Source organism: Ammospiza nelsoni, chromosome 12 (assembly GCF_027579445.1).
Source record: "Ammospiza nelsoni isolate bAmmNel1 chromosome 12, bAmmNel1.pri, whole genome shotgun sequence".
NCBI lineage: Eukaryota > Metazoa > Chordata > Aves > Passeriformes > Passerellidae > Ammospiza > Ammospiza nelsoni.
This window is the reverse complement of record NC_080644.1, coordinates 7,032,775-7,049,976: the sequence shown is the minus strand read 5'-3', so window position 1 is coordinate 7,049,976 and position 17,202 is coordinate 7,032,775. Positions and strand designations below refer to the sequence as shown.

The window sequence follows — 17,202 nt, the reverse complement described above, 5'->3', positions numbered from 1 at the left end:
CTTTGGAGCCACGTTTCAGGTTCCTTGCACACCCACGGCCAGAGGGAACACAGAGGACATGGACATTTATATTTAGTAAAGTGTGTTCCTGGCCTGCCTTAGCCCCATTTCACAATCCCAGCTGTTATACCTGGACATAGAAAACACAATAAACCACTTAACATTCTTTCAAAAAAATATTTATTACTCAATAAAGTGACCTGTCGTTGCTGCTGTTGCCAGATCAAGTTTGGGAAACCCCAACACTCCAAGCACCCGACTCCTCCCAGCCAGAGGCAGCGTGAGACACACAGGCCCTGGCACGGGGCCTGGTGAGAGCTGCAGTGAGTGGGGTGGCTGTAGGAGAACTGGGGGGCTGACCACCCCGTTACAGAACGGCTGCTTGACCCCAGCAGGGAGGGAACGGCAGTGTCCTGCTCCCATGGGATGCTGGGGACTGGGGACAGCAGGGTCTGCCCTCGTGAGGAAGTGTGAGCTCCCTGGAGCATGGCCATGGGGCACAGCTCTGCACGCTCTGCAGCACGGCTCTGCCATGCAGAACGAGCTTCCCAACCTGGGCTTTGCTTAAAAATCGCCAGTGGCTTAAAAAAATCCCAATAATGGATTTTTTTTTTTTTTTTGAGAAAACTAGAAAAAGACCCCAAATCCTCAGAAGTCACAGCTCTTCTCAGCCCTCTGGGCTCCTGTCTTGCTGCTTCTTCCCCAGTAGACCTGGGCAACCACCATGCCCACTGTCACAACAGCTCCCACTTGTTTTTTCCACCCAAAGCCAGTGTCACGCACAAACCCAACTCCCAGGGCCTGTGCCCATGCTGCCAGAGCTCTTCCTGGTGTCAATGATTGTACACATCCACTGAATTCCTGCTCTTGGCATCCCTCTCCACTCCTGCAGCCCCTAGGGATGGGGAGCAGCCAGCTCCCTGCACACCAGACCCCCTTCGGCAGCCTCCTTTTGCTACCACCTTCTCCCTGCTCCTGCCCACTCCTCTGATGGACACTGCTCCAGCTGTGCCAGCCAAAGAGGCTGGGCTGACAACCCAGAGCAGGAAAGCTACTCCAAGAGAACAGGGGAGGAAAGCTTTATAAAAAAATAAGCTCTTTTTTTCTTCCCTCCTCCAAACAAGGCAGAGCATTTCTGCCTTTGCCTTCTCCAGGCATCCTTCCTCCCCTCTCCTTCCCTCTGACCTGAACCTCCTCGCTCCCAACACGAGCTGCTCTGAGTCTCGCTAGGCCGTGCCCCTCACGACACCGCTCCTCGTCCCACAGCGCAGCCAGAGAAGAGGCAGTTCCCCCCAGAGTGGCACGGCCAGCGTCCCTCCAGGCAAGTCCCCCCTCTCACTTCTGCTCCGCCTCGTCGGCCACCGCGGTCACCTCGATGGCGGCGGCAGCGTGCTCGTCCCCGGCGGCCTCAGCGGCCCCGGACGGGACAGTCACCACCGTGCTCCCGCCGGGAGCTATTTGTGTCACATTCTGGATGGTCGTGCCAAGTCCTGGAAGGGTCAGGAGCTGGAAGGGGCTCACCACCTTCACCACCGTGCTGCCGTCCTGGACCGCAGCCGTGCTCAGCACCGTCAGGTTGGAAGCGTCCGGGTGGATCTCCACGGTGCCGGGGAAGGTGGAGCCGGCGGAGGCCAGCACCGTGTACCCCCCCAGCAGAGGGGAGGCCGGGGAGCTGGCGGCGGGGGGCTGGGCCGGGCTCTTCCCCAGCACCGAAGGAGGGAGGGCCGAGACCACTTTGCCAAGAGGGAGGTTGGCAATCTGGGATACTGGGACACCAGGGGTGACAGTGAGCTGCGCTGGCTGGGACAGGACTTGGGAGGTGATGGCAGCTGGTCCGGAGGTGGCCCTGGTGAGCCGGGGGCGTTTCAGAGGTGTGGGAACAGAGACGGGTGTGAGGGTCATCAGGACGTTGTTGAGATGCTGCGATTTGTGCTTCAGCTCCTTCGCTCGCTTGCGGTGCTCGTCACACTGCTGCTCCAGAGCTGGACAGAGAAGAGGTTTGGCTCAGCCTGGACCCTGGACAAGCTTCCCAGAGGCCTGTGGCAATGCCTGGTGTGGCTGGTTTAACACCACCAGCTTTAACACAACCCCCACTTTCTCAGCCCAAAAGGAAGTGCACAGGCAGCAATGCCCAGTGCTGCACTGCTGTGTCCATACCTGCCAAATCCCGTGTGTACTGCTCCCTCGAGCGATCCATCTGGCACTTGTGGCTGGCCAGGACCTTCTTGACCAGATCCAGCATCCCAAAGTTCTGGACTACGTTGTTGAGTAAAACAGCGTCTTAAAAACAAGACACAGAATCTTTGAGGAAGCAAAACTCCCTGAGCAAACTATTTGTGGCTTGGCAAAAGCCACAAACATGTCCAGGAACAAACATGTCCAGCTGAGACAGCCAAAATCTGCGGGAGGGTAATGCAAGAGGCTGGGGAAGAGGAGAAGGCAGAAGCCATGAGAAAGGGCAAGAGGTCACTGGCCGTGTAAACAGTCCTCTCCTGCCTAGCAGGGGTGATAAGAAATCTGCTGGCACAGTAGCTGCTTGCTGCATCATTATTCCAATGGCCTAAATTCCACCTCAATTCCCAAGCCAAGCATTTGTCCAGACCCAGAGCCAGCAGGGAGGAAGCCTCATGCACAGGGAATTGGAGAACTGAGGTCACCTGCATTATCCCCAAGGGCAGCTTCATCAATCAGTCAAAAATGAGATTTCCTATGATAAGCTACATCCCTATCATGCCATCCAGATACCCCTAAGGATAAAAACATCCACAAGTCCCTCTCCCAAGATGACTGACCACCCATGACCAGGACCTTACCCCCAAGCTGCAGTGGGGGATCCTGTGCTCGCTGCTGCAAGCCCTTCATGGTCTCCACCAGCTCTTGGTGGAACTCATGGATCACTTCTTCCAGGAGACCACTGTCCTTCAGACCTTGCCAAAAAGCAAAGGTGTCATCTGGAGAAAGAGGAAGCAAGGGAGAACCTCAAAATCCTCGGCAGGGTTTAATGGTAATCTGCTATGGGTTCCCTGTGGACACCCCTGCAGGGGTGCATTCTTGCCAGGCTGGGGCAAGGCCCACGCAGAGCATGGACACAAAGGAGGATATGCTGTCCCCACCCTGTCCCACATCAACAGGACACTTTGCTACAGGCAGTAGCACCAAGGAGAATGATTTCATGACCCTTCTGATAAGAATTTTTTTTTTCCCAGAGCACATTTGGCTCTCTGGCTTTGATATGTTGGTGCTTGGAAACAACTTCATCACGAGGCTGCAGAGGGATGTAACACAGAGCTGTTCCATCAGCACAGAAGGAATAATCCCAGTGGAGGCTCATGCAAGGCTGCTCTGGTAAGAGGGTCCTTCCTGCTCCTTACTCTGCTGCTTCCCTGCTTGCCCACATCTCCTCCACCCCTGCATGATGCCAGGCCATACCTCCAATGCTGGTGCTCCAATCGCTGGTGTCCTCGCATGTTTCTATGGTTATTGTAGCTGGGGATCCGTTCACTGCAACCAATAGCAAAAGAGAAGAGAAAAAAATTCCCAGGTCCTGATTTTTCCCTGTATTTTCACAGGCTGTTTCCAAAGGAAGCACTCCATTGCTGCATTTCTGTACTTCTCCTTTGTATTGCAGAGGATCACATCTGTTTGAATGCAGATCTCAACGCTGAACAGAGACATCCAAGTGGCTGCTGTGCCAGCTGTACTTATTTTCCTACATTAGAGTGCAATCCCCAGGGACTGCTCCTGCAACCTTTGCAGCACAAGAACACATGCTTGAGAGCAGCATTTCCCTCCTGAAAACACACCAGCTCTGCTCAGGGCAAAAGTCAAACAGATTTAGAGTCTGATTTTTTTGGCAGCCCTTTTTACCCAGCTACCATTTGTCTGGAGGGTTTCTAAACTCTGCAAGGGAAGAGCAGCCCCCCACTGCACAGGGATGCAGGGGGGATCCCTCCTTCCCTCCAGCTCTGCCAATCTCAGCAGTTTTGTTACCATAGAGCCGGGGAACAGGCGTCATTCATGCCGTGTGCAGGAGCAGGATGGATGGGAATCTGGCCAGAGCCCCACAGAGCTGTGCAGAGCCTTTGGAACGCTCAGTTGCAGCCATTAAATCCAGTCCCTCTGCTCCTTTACTCCACAGCTTTCAGGGCTCTGGTTATTTCAGCACAGCCCAGCAGCTGGCAAACATCTCCCATTAATGAGCTCATGTTTAACAGAGGTTCTTGGAGAGGGCTGGGCTGTGCATCAGCATCAGCTTCCCCACCACAATACCAGGATGTGGTGGATGGGTGCTCTGCAGAGCCAGCCAAGGGGCTTATCCTGTCCCAGAGGCACCACCAGGAGCTTGGGGTGTGGGGCACTTTCAGGGCTGTTCTTAATGCTCAGGGGCTAAAGGTGTTAATTACAGAACTATATAAAAATTAAAACATCTTCCAATGAAACAATTACCTGTAATTATAGAATGTAATCAGAGAATGGCTTGGGTTGGAAGAGACCTCAAAGCTCATCTCATTCCAACCCCCTGCCATGGGCAGGGACACCCTCCACTAGACCAGATTGCTCCAAGTGCTGTCCAACCTGTGACACTTCCAGGGATGGGGCAGCTACAGGAACCTTGGTTATGTGGCACCCATGGGCTCTGCTGTGCCAAAGGCCCTGCTGAGGTGAGGAAGGGCTGCACGTACCATCAGCAGAGGCAGGAGTCAGAGGGATGTACTCTGTTGATGTCTGGCTGGTCAGGGACACCCTGGCTCCTGTCAGGTCAATCTTGGTGCTCCGGCAGGTGTTGGAACAGACCTTTGTGTGCTGGTAGAAATCCAGCTCTCCTGAGTCCATAATCTTCCTGAAAGACAGAGAGCAAGCGCAAGGACAGGCACATCAGCAACAACTAAGAGCTCTGAGATTGCTCCTGGCAGCTTTCACCCCAAACTTCTGAGTCCCAAAACACCAGGAGAGCAGGCAGAGCCAGCAGGAGCCTTACTGGGAAGGGGAAGAGAGAGCCCCTAACTGGGGCCACCAGCACATCCCCTCCAAAGCTCCAGCTTCCAACCAAAGGATCAGCTGGAGTCTCAGTTTAGAGTGAGACCACAGGAAGCTTCTTTCTTGCCTTTTTGACTCTATAGCTCAAAAGGAGACAGGACATACCCCTATTTAGAAACTAAAATCAGGTCTCTCATTCAAAGGGAGTGCCAACACTGGCACACAGGATCTTCCAATCCAAGAACATTATCTCCAAAACATTCCCAGCCTTGCTGGCCAACAACCACCTAAGCTTCCAGAGATGTGCTCCCATGGGATGTTGGGTTTGCCTTTAGACATTCCCCTGAAGTGTTTTTCCCCCCCTCAAAGCCCTGCCTTGACAAAGCCTAAACCTATTATGCAAAATTTATGTGAGGCAAAAGCTGCTTAAAAGGAATACAGGAGATGCCTGCATTGAAGTAGAATAATACAGAGAAAGGCAATGTCACCCTGTGAAAAGAGCACAAAACCACTGACAATTCCTGGGGAAAGAGGTGATTCTTTTTTAATCCTGTCCAAAGGCAGAGAAAGACTTTAATTAAATCACAGTTTCAGGCTGGTGCTCAGAAGGACCATAGAGGAATTGAATTACTGTAGTTAATACTAGAGAAGAGAAATGTTTGCAATAAAGAACCTTTTTTTTTTTTTGCCAAGGAATTATTTAGAAGTGATGTCAAGCAGGAGTGATGCAACCAGAGCATTGGTGATGACCAGACTGATTTCATTTGGTGAGTCACACTGAGAATCCTCAGACAGCATAGCCCAACCACCAACAGCCATTAAAATTTCCAATGTCCCTACACCAGCTGGAAACTCAGTGTGGTTCAAGGCCTGAAAAGGCAAGAGAAGTATTTCTTGTCCCCAATTATTCCCTAAGCACAAGGACAGAACAAAGCCATTGAACTGACCCCATTTGGGACCAGGCTGTCATTACAACAAACATTTATAGTGGTTCATTTGCTCCCTCAGCAGCAGAACTGCCATTCCAAAGGTTGTGTTCCCCCCACCACAATCCCCCAGCAGTGTCCAGAGGCACAGGGGAAGGCACTGACCGGAGCATGATCCCGTTCATCCGGATCGCCCGCTTCCAATCCTTCAAGGTCGACTTCCCTGCCAGGTGCACAAACTCCTTGGGGCTGATGAGGTGATCATGAAACTGCAAAGGCAGGGGTGCAACATCAGTGCCACGAGCCATAAATGAGCCAAGGGTGTCCTGTGAGCAGGGTTCAGCTGCAGCCTGCTGGCATTTCCCAGTGCCTGGCAGTGTCTGCAGCCTCCATGTGCCACTGAGCACCCCCAAACCAAATGGCTAACAGGCACTCCCCATCCCAGACAACACTGCCCAAGTCAGAAAGATTAAAGCTGTCACCAGTGGTTAGTCAACAGCTGCTCCAGGGGTGTGTGAGTTTGCCCAGCTCAGGCAGGACAGCTGGGAAAACACCCAGAGCTTGTGCAGAGTGTCATTAGCAGCAGGGAGCTGCTCATGCTCCCACTAAATGCACTCAGTGAAAGCTGGGCTGCACTGCCAACATTTGGGTCCAGGGCACCTTATGCCCCATAGGGGAGAGAGAAGAAGCCCATTTGGTCTTTGACCTCCTGCTCCCAAGCCCAACCACTGCTATCAGGGAACCTCTGGCCTCTCTAGCTGTGCACACCCACTGCCACTGCAAACCAGCTTCAGGGAGCTGGCACACACCTGCCAACTCTTCCTTTCTTTTATTGCCCTACACACCCAGTTGTGCCTGAACCCAACAGCAACCTGCAGGATCACAGAATTATAGAATCACTAAGGGTGGAGAAGTCCTCCAAGATCCTTGAGTCCAATCATGACCCAGTTTTCTTAAGAGCTGCCTTACAGCCCATCTCAAAGGATTTCTCAAATCCAGGCCTCCTCTTTTCCATGGCCATGTTGACCAACATAGAGCAACTCAGTTACTGCATGAGAAACTGCATCTCTGAACAAGGACAAGGGCTTCAGTGCAGAGAGGACAGATTTTAGGAGGCAGCAGCATCTATCCTCTGTCTCATGGATAGAGGAGACCACCTCTGCTGGGAAGGGCAAGGACTATCCTCTGGGAGCCCAAGAAGACTCTCCCTCAGCAGGGCATTGTTTAGGCTGTGTACAAATGCCAGCAATGACTCACTCATGGCATGTTCCTGAATTCATGTAAATTTTAACCATGAGTTACCCAGCACACAGCAGCAACTCTTCAGCAGGTCCTCAATCAATACACTCCTCAAACTTTCCAACTGAGCAGACACTGCAAGTGCCCAAATTTCTCAAATTTTCAATAACACATTAAACTGAGGCACCATCTCTCCAGCCAGAACTAAATAATTTTGTCAGGACAAATATCAGGTACCCAGCACCAGGAAAATGTCATCCTTTCCTACCATGACATGGATGAAATGCAAAGCAGCTGATCAAAGGTTATCACAACCAGGACAAGCCAGGTCACCTCTCAGTGTGGGCAAGGGAAAAGCACAAGCCCAGTGCTGGGCTCTCTGTTCTCACCTGCACACACTTCACATTGATTCCAGGGCATACAAACTTCCTCCAGATGAGGTTGGCTTTGCTGTCCCCACAGGTGATGGGGTAGACAATCTCTGCCTCCAAACTGTCCTCATCTTCAGCCATCTTCACTTCTCACAGGGATCAGAGAAAGGGACAGATCAAAGAGAAACATGAGCCACAGCTCCTGAGCCACACATGCAATGACAGTTTTGAAACTCAGAAATAAATAAAAAACCAAGTAGATGATGCATGGTGGGGTGTGCTGGGGTTTGTGGCCACCACTCATTTGCACTTTGCTATGAAAGTATCCAAACACCCAAATTTCTCAGGTAAAACAGCCCACTAAGATTTATGCCAATCCAGCTGCAGCTGAGCACAGGGAAAATGAGAAGTCACCCATTCTTGATAAAAGAGAATGATGTTATCTGGGTGGAGTCACCCTTGGTTTTAAAGTAAAACTGGTTTCAAGTCAATATTAGCCCAGCTGATCAGTCTCTGCTCCCTAAACTTGCTTTTACTTGCAACCAAAGCCAGCAAGCTGCTGCAAAACTGACACCCCTGTGGCAACCTGGAATGGCAGGAGCAGGGATGGCCGGACACAGGGACACATCCCGGACCAGGAGAGGGCAGCAGCAGCCCAGCCAGCCACTGCCAGCTCCCTTCAGGTCACCGAGCCCCCTGGATGCTGGGACAGCATCACTGGCATCCCCAAGGCTCACAAGAGAACACCCCCGAGCCCCAGCAGCTCTGCACAGCAGTGCTTGGGGTGTCCCACTCGACACCAGCGCAGGGCTGGGGCACACTGGGGGGCTGCAGCTGCCACCAAGGGGCTGTGGAAAGAGCTGACCTACCTAGAACCGCTTCCTTCAGGTCTGTGGAGGCCGTGAAGGCAGCAGCAGCTGCAGCAGCTGCATTTTCAGTCTCCAGAGTGTCTTCATTGATGTCACCGCTGGGAAGAGAGGCAGAGGCATTCTTAAGCCATGTGGCTGTGCCACCCCCACCCCCGATGCCCTGTGGAGACATTGCCTCACAAGTCCCTCGGATCACATTTTCCCACAAGAGCTAAGAGTCAGCTCTGGGTTTGAGAGGCTCAGCTCCATTTTTTCATGTGGAGATGAAGAACCCCACAGCAGACAAGCCCCTGTCAGCAGCCAGGCCAGCTCTCTCTCCCTCCCCTTTAATCCCAGCCCTGTGGATCTGCCTCCAGCCCGGCCCATGCTGGAGAGCTGGCATGGAGAGATGCTGTCAGCACAGCCCCTTGCTCAGAAGTCACTGCCAGCCTTTGGAAGCTTTGCCTGAGATTTCCCCAGGAAAAACATGTGTGAAACATGCTGCTGCTGTCTGGGCAATGCACTGGCTGAATCCCCTGGTATGCAGGATGCTCCAGGGAGGAAGCAGGACCTCAAAGAGCCACGGAGACACTATAAAGGAGTTGGACAAACCCCAAGAGCAGATCTGTGAGCAGAGATAACATAACATGAGTTACAGACACTTGCAATACAATCTCTGAGGCTCTTAAAACTTGATATATCCATGACATTCATTAATAGCTGGCTGTTCAGCTGTTTCCATTGTCCCCACACTGAGATCTCCATCTTCTCTGGGTGCTTTGCCCATGGAGTCACACAGTGGGTCCTGCACAGCACCCACTGCCTCGCTGGTCTCCCATCCCAGGTACAGGAATATGGAGCCCCAAGCCCCTCCAAGGAGCTTCCCACACTCAGAGGGCACAGGCACTTCTGGCTGGCATGTGGGACATGCTCCTCACCCCCCTGGCTTTGGAGGTGAGGTCCCAAAGGGAGGGAGCCCACATTGGTGCCCCTATGGATCCACCTGTACCTCACAGCCAGTGCTCAGCAGGGACCATTCCTAATGGGTTTTCATTCAAACACAGAATGGTTTGGGCTGAAAGGGCCCTTAAAACTCATCTTGTTCCAAGACCCTCCCATGGGCAGGGACACCTTCCACTATCCCAGGTTGCTCCAAGCCCTGTCCAACCTGGCCTTGAACAATTCCAGGGATGGGGCAGCCACAGCTTCTCTGGACAGTCTGTGCCAGGGCCTCACCACCCTCACAAGGAACAACTTCTTCCCAATATCTAATCTAAGTCCACCCTCCTTTTAAGATGTATGTTTGGTGGTGTTACTGAAGCTGCAGAAAGCTCAGTCCACAGGGGCAGGGGGAGAAACACAATTAGCTTTTCACATACTTTGCCATATAAACTCCCTATGAAGACTCCACAGAGAAAATAAACCTGAACCTCCCTCCCTTTGGTACCATGGATGAATTAAAAGACAGTCCTAGTGACTCACTGGCAACCACATTTCTCACCCCCTATGCCACAGGGACAAGGAAATTCAAGAGCAACTGGTTTTTCCATTCTGGGCTCCTAACACACAGCTCCAGGGTGGAACTGCAGCTTCAAAGCATCCCTCCCTTCAGCAGCTGCAGGGCAGGTCCCTGTGGGGAGCAGCACAGAGATAAGGAATGGTGTGGGTGGCAGCCCAGCCTCACCAGGTGAGTGGCTCAGATGCTGCTCCAGAGAGGGGAGACAGCTCCTGCTGTGACAGAAAGAAGATGGACACAACTCTGCCTCTGCAGCTCACAGCAACCACCAGCCCAGAGCCCTGGCAGAGCATGGGGAGGGAACGTGAAAGGACCCAAAAAGGTAAACTCTGAGCCAAGGCATTTGCACCCAGGTGATTATTACACAAGTGGCAGTCTGACAGAAGAACAGAAGAATTCTAACCTGGGGTTTTTCATCAGTTTGCAGCAGTGGCACTTCAGCAGGGTGCCAGAGGAAGCAACCCCTTCTCGCATGCAAAGCCCAGCACCCCACAGCCCTGACCTGCCTCCAGATCAAGAACCTCCACCAACTTACCCAGAAGAAACCCTCCAGCAGAAAAGTCAGCACCTTTCAGAGCTTCCTCCAGGACTCCACCACATTTGCACCGCTCCGAAAAATGACCAAAAGGTGCAACTGGATGGGGAGGAATAACCCAGCCCACACCTTTAACCTCCAGAGGAAAACAAACAAACCAACTCCCAGCCTGTATGAAAAATTCAGGCAACTGAAGTCTGTGTCTGCCACGGGCACATGGGGGAGAGAAAACCACAAAAAAAGGCGAGTGTCTCCATGCTGTTTCTCCAATCCCATTCCAGGGAAACAGACTGAGGCAGAGGCAAGGGAAAACACGAACACCTTCCAAGCCCCAGGAGTGCAGCCCCCCAGCTGGCCCTGCCTTTGCCAGTTGCCATGACGAAGGCAGGGGAGGATGGTTCTCATCTTCCTCCCCAGGAGGATCCACAAACCAGATGGGAAGAAGAAAGCATGTGCAGATAACTCTGCGGGCTGGCGTCTCCTTTCTTTTCTGCTCCTGCCTTGCCTGGAAACTTGAGAGAGAAAATTCTCCCCCAGAATCCTGTGCTGATCAGAAATACATGTACCTCATCAGAGCATCAAGCACAGATCCCCTCCTCTCACAGACCAAAGAGAAAAGCTTCTTGCTCATTATTACTTTCCCATTTCCCTCAGCTTTTTCCTTAAGAACACATGAACTAATTAAGCTCTTAACAATTGGTTGTACAGAGGGGTTTTTTTAATAGCAAATCCATACCCAGATGAGCACTAGAAAAAGGCACCAACCCCAAGCTGAGTTTGGTTTAAGTGTCACACCAAGCAAACAGAAAGCTCCCCATGTGAGCAGTGACTGAGCCAACAGCAAGGGATCCCAGCCCGTGCCTGCAGCTGCTCTCCTGACACCAGCTGGGGCTGCAGAGGGAAATCAGAGGGAAAGGGAGAAAGAGCCAGCACCACTGTGGTATTGCCCTGGAGGAGCAGAGCCTGGTGGGGGCAACTGTCCAAGGCCACAGAGAGACCATGGTGGCTCGTGCTGCCACCCACCAGCAGCCCCACTGCCCTGCTCAGTGAGGGGAGTCAGGCAGGTTTTACTCTGTGATGCCAAAATTCACACCCTTTCTATTAACCCACTACCATCCCCAAGAATGGGGGAGCAAAGGGCCTGTCCAGGGGCTCTTCTCCAGAGAGATGCATGGAAAACCTTCAGGGAATCTCTTCATCCATACCAAGACGTCTCTGCTCACAGCTGTCACTAAATGAAAGCATTCCTCCCTGTGCTGCATGGAGCTGTCCTGCTTCTGACCAGCCAGGGGACACTGGGAGGGTGAGAAGAGATTTCCAAAGAAAAACAGGAAGGGAACTAAGAGTGAAAGGAAACCAACTGACTGAGCCAGCCTCTGCCATGATCCATTTTCCCAGACAACACCACAATGCTGCACATGGGTCTGAAGAGGCTCAGAGCCACATGACAACCAGGAACCACTCTGCATCCAAGAACAGCCACATCCCAAGAGTCACATCTGGCTGCTTCTCCACTGAGGGAGACAATGGAGTCTCCATGGGACAGAAAACAAGAGGAGTACAGCCCTTCTTCCCCACCATCACTGTTCTTCTGGGAATTGAAGATGTTTTGGAAACACAGACCCAGGGTGTGGAGGAAGAGCAGGGCAGGTCCTGCCCATCCCAGCACCAACAGCTCCTGCCTCTGCCTGTCCTGCCCATTCTTTACCAAAATTTCATCTGTTAATGGGCTTTATCTCAGTTGAAGCAGCACAAGGGGAACGGCCCTGGACTCAGCTGTCACCTTCTGCCCTGCCCAAAGCCCCAGGGCACTGACACAAAGACACGTTTGAGAAAAGCAGGCAAACACCTTCGGAGAGCAATAAACAGCCATTCAACACCCACTTATTTCAGACAAGCCTGTCTGGATGCAGCTCCAGGTGTGAACTTGGATTCTGTGCCCACTGACTGAACAAAACACACAAAAGGCTCTGGGCTCTGTTCCACCCAAAAAAAACCACAGAGAAATAAAGTCCATTGCTATGTGGGCCTTCAAGAAAGGCTCTTTGGCCATGGCCAACCTGCCACTGAACAGACCAGACCTGAACAAACAGCAGCCCTGAATATAAAATGCCAACAAAAAAGGCAGAAATTGGGCAAAACAGCAGCACTTGAACAATCAGATCTGCGCTTTTTTTTGTTTGAGCAGTGCATCTCCATTCAGGGCAACACTGTTTCAAGGACAGCTCTCTCACTCCTATTGCTGGCAGTAGAGGTTCCTGCAGAGCTCAGCCAAAAACCAGCCGACCCCAAACCTCCTCAGCCTTCAGGGAAGGGGAGCTCAGCTGCACCACCCTCAGCCTGGTGAGGACAAACTTGTCTCTTGGAGTTCAGAGCTCAGCATAGCCATCATGAAATAAGTAGCAGAAAAACACTGATTTAGCTTCTGGTGTCCTGTTCCAGCTGGGTTTGTGTCTACTCCAACATCCAAATCCAGAAACTCTCAGAAATCCAGAAAAATCTCAGAAATCCAGAAAAAGGTATTTGGGGTCAATCATTTTTCCCCACCTCAAAAGAAGGAAAGAATGGAGCCTGTTCTGCCCAGAGCCGCAGAGCCCTGGTGTGGAAGCCCTAGCAAAGAGCTGGACATTCCACGGCCACCGCTGAGGTGCCCACAGCGAGCAGGGCTGCAGGAGGAAGCAGTGGGGGATAAATCCCATCTGGGAGGGTTTCCAGCACGTCCCCTCAGCGTGCACCAGCCCCATCTCTTACCCGTGCTGGGACAGGTTGGTGGTGACCAGCACTGTCTTGACCTCCTCCATGGCAGCGCCGTCCACGGCGCCGTCCGGCGTGGTCACCACCACCACCTCCTCCATGTGCACGCTGACGTCCGGCGTCGCCATCGCGGCACCAGCTCAGTCACCACCTGCTGGGGGAGAAATTCCGGAATGCCAGAGGCAAAAGGTGAGCTTGGTCATGGAAGGGTCCTGGGAGCAAGGAGAGAAGGGACTGCAGGGACATCATGCTCTGAACGGGATGAGCGAATCCCCAAGTGCTCCATCGCAGGAGGGAGGATGAGGGGAAGCTCAACCCAACTCAACCCAACCCTTTGCAAGCTGGGTGAGAACGATGGGCATGGGTGGGACTGGGGTGCAGGAGGTGAAGGGCAGAGTGTGAAAGAGGTCCAAAAAAAAATAAATGTTCCTGGCATCCATCATAAACTCTGTGAAGATACTCAGTTTGAAGGTGCTTTTCTAAATGTATTTCAAACTATCTCACGATTTCACACTGTTGGAGGAGCTTGTCACTGTCTCCTCCACAGTAAAACAGGGATTCTTCCCTCCTCCAAAGTCACACACACACACAAAAAAATCAAATTAAAAAAGCACGTCAAGCCTGCAGAAACAGTGACATCTGGAAACTATTTCAAAGTGTGCATTTCTAATAAATCAGCAATAGATGTAAGACAGCATTCCCTCTCCAGCTTTCTTGAAGCCCCTTAAGGAACTGAAAGGGACTCTCAGGTCTCCTCAGAGCCTTCTTTTCTCCAGCTCTCTCAGCCTGTCTCTAGAGCAGAAGTGTCCAGCCCTCAGAGCATCTCCATGACCTGCTCTGGACTCGCTCCAGCAGCTCCACATGCCTCTGATGCTGGGAGCCCAGAGCTGGATGCAGCACTGCAGCGGGGGTCCCACCTGAGGAGAGCAGAGGGGAACAATCCCCTCCCTTGCCCTGCTGCCCACAATGCTGAGGATCAGCCCATGCCCAGGTAAGGAGAACTTGGTGCCCACAAAGCATCTCCTACAGCACTGGTGCAGCCCCCACAGAGACAGGTAAGGGAACACCTCACCCAGGTCTGGCTGTTCCAGGCTCAGACCCCCATGGAGAACTCCAAGCAGTAGCACAGAGCACAGCAGAGATGTCAACTGGCTCCCACCACTTCCCCAGACCATGGCTGGAGCACAGCACTGACCCAGCATGGCCAGTGTGACTTCACAACCAAGTTCATGGCCTTCAGAAACACCTGCCTGACCCACAGGGACACCATGAGTTGCTCCTTACCTCCACAGAGCCCACAGGGTCTGTCCAATGGCCCCTCTGTGCCAGCCCAGCACAAGGCCACCAGCAGAAGCACTTCAGTTTCCACAGCAGCACCGAAGCTCAGCTGCCCTCAGCTCAACCCCTCCAATCTCTGTTGTCACACTATCTCTATCCTTGTCCTTCATTTTGGGGTAAAACCCATCCCACTCAGTGATTACCATCACTCGCAACACTCCTGAGCTTCAGGATGCCCCAGACATCCTGCCCAGCATCACGGGACTGAACCCCACGTGTGCTGCTGAAATGCCTCTGGGCAGGAACCAGCACTGAATGGAGGAAAAGTGGGCTGGAACCATAAGTAATCGAAAAAGTGGCTAAAACACACCGGCAGTGGGGCTGTGGAGGGGGACAAGGGGCACCCCAGCTCTACCAGGACTCAAGGTGTCCATGCCTGTCCCTCCTGGTGCACCTGGCAGGGGGCTGAGAGCGCATCAAGGGATGTGGAAAGATTTGGGGTGAAGTGAGGAAGAAAACATAAAAGGAAAAAAAGCATAGCACAGCAGGGAGAGGAGACAGATCTTTGGGGTGCAGCACCAGGAGGGCAGAGAGACCAGATTACACTGTGTACAAGGCTGTGCACAGAGAGGGGGATGCAGTGTGGATGGAGAGAGGGGATGCATGGTGGTTTTAGGGGGGTTAAACAGAGCTGCACATGGGGTGCCAGAGGGTGCCCAGGGATCCACGGACAGAGGAGATGGAGAGCTGCACAGACAGCACAGGCGGGGGGTTGCAGCTGCACGGGGTGGGGGGACACAAACTGGGGGTGCACGACTGGGGGGCTGCCCTGAGAGCGACAGGGAAGATGCAGGACGAAGGCGAGCCCCAAGGAGGGGTGAAGAAGGCAGAGTGCGGCACAGGGGGACCCAGAGAGGGGATACCCGGGGGGCTGCAGGGCTGGGGGATACTGGGGGGCGGTTTGCAGAGCGGGGTGCCCGGGGGGCTGCAGGGATGGGGGACATTGGGGGGCGGTTTGCAGAGCGGGGTGCCCGGGGGGCTGCAGGGCTGGGGGATACTGGGGGGCGGTTTGCAGAGCGGGGTGCCCGGGGGCGGAGGGCGCTGCACATGGAGGCTGCCGGGGGGTCTCCCGGGGTGCCCCGGTGCCGAGGCTGGCGGGCGGGCAGGGGGTGCCCCGGTGTCGCCCCAGTGTCCCCGTTCCCCCCCCATCCCCCCGCTTCCCGTTGCGGGGCGGCGCGCGCGGGAGGGGGTGGGGGTTGCGGGGGGCCGAGAGGGGCGCGTGGGCGCGCTCCCGCTGGCAGGGAGGAGGAGGAGGAGGAGGAGGAAGAGGAGGAGGAGGAGGCGGGGGGGCCGCGGGGCGGGCGGGCGGCCGGGCGCTGCCGCCGCCGCCGTAACGTCCTGACGCTCCGCAGGGACCCGGGCGGCGCGTGCGGCGGAGGCCCCGCGGCGGGCGAGGCCGCGCCCGGCGCTTACCTCGGGCCGGCGTCCCGCGGGCCCCGCTCGGGCTGCGGCGGCGGCGGCGGCGGGCGCTGGGGCCGGGCGGCGGTGGGCGCGGGCAGGGCGGCGGCGGCGGGGCCGGGGGGAGCGGGGCTCCGCCGCGCGGCTCTGGGGCCCCGCGCAGGCGCACGGCCCGCACCGGCTACCGAGACTTATTTGGCGCGGGCGCCGCGGCCCGCGCTCCCCGTGAAATAGGGACCGGGCGGGCGCTCTGCGCCTGCGCCGCCGCCGGGCGGGGGTGGGAGGGGGCGCGGCGCGCGCCGCCGGGGGGTCCCCGCGCGCGGGGTCTTGCGGGGGAATCCCCCATGTCACCCCCCCTCCCCCCGTGTTCCCCCTTGTGTCCCCACCCTGTGTCCTCCGTACCCCCCGTGTCTCCCTTCTGTCCCTGGCCCGTGCCCTTCGTGCCCTCCTCCTGGTTGCCGGTACCCGCCCGTCCCCTGTGTGTGTCCCCTGTGTGTGCCCCGCACGCTCCCCGTGTCTCCTGTCTGCCCCCGTACCGGGTACACGGTGTGCCTTCCTTTGCCCTCCTGCGTGCCCCCCGTGTCCCCCTCCAGGGTTCTGCAGGCTCCCCGTGTCCCCTGTATGTCGCCCCCGGGCTGTGTGCCCCATGCCTGTCTCCCGACTGTATCTCCTGTGTGCCCCCATGTCCCCTACCTGTCCCTAGCTGGGGTCCTGCATGACACTTTTTCTCCTGTGTCCCTCTGTGGCTCTCCAGGGTTTTGTGAAAGGCCTCAGCTGTTCCTGGCTGAGCATTTCCTTGAACACTTCCAGTGATGGGGCAGCCACAGCTTTTCTGGGCAGCCTGTGCCAGGCCCTCACCGCCCTCACAGGGAAGGATTTTTTCCCAATATCCCATCTAACTCTGCCCTCAGTCAGTGTGAAGCCATTCCCCCTTGCTCTGTCACTCCAGGCCCTTGTCCAAAATCTCTCTCCATCTCTCTTGGAGCCTATTTAGGCACTGGAAGGGACTTTAAGGTCTCCCTGGGGCCAGCATTTAAACATTTCCAGCATTTAAAAAGTGCCCTTGAGCAGTTTGTTTCAAGGCTGTTTTCCTCCTTGAGCCATCCCAAGCTGCTGCTGGTCCTTACCAGCACTAACTCTCGAGCTGTGACTGCTCTCTGTGTTTCCCCAGCCACCACAAGCTGTCACAAGTTTTGGTTAATTTCTGCCATTTCTGTGCCTGTGAGGCCCAGGGTTTAGGAGGCACTCAAGAATTTCTCAGGGAGGACTTTTAGCACGATTTTACCACATTGCACTTCTT

General features: G+C 54.6%; 1 protein-coding gene across 1 annotated transcript; it reads right to left on the bottom strand.

The window, feature by feature from the left end:
* Positions 1-163: 163 nt before the first annotated feature.
* GMEB2 (glucocorticoid modulatory element binding protein 2) lies at positions 164-15,988 on the bottom strand. Its single transcript, XM_059480763.1, has 10 exons — positions 15,918-15,988; positions 13,164-13,320; positions 8,383-8,480; positions 7,532-7,659; positions 6,069-6,172; positions 4,683-4,840; positions 3,430-3,501; positions 2,814-2,951; positions 2,158-2,280; positions 164-1,982 (listed from the first exon to the last, which is right to left on the bottom strand). Exons 2-10 carry the CDS (start codon positions 13,292-13,294, stop codon positions 1,336-1,338), a joined length of 1,599 nt encoding a protein of 532 aa, XP_059336746.1. The 5' UTR covers positions 13,295-13,320; positions 15,918-15,988; the 3' UTR covers positions 164-1,335.
* Positions 15,989-17,202: the final 1,214 nt, after the last annotated feature.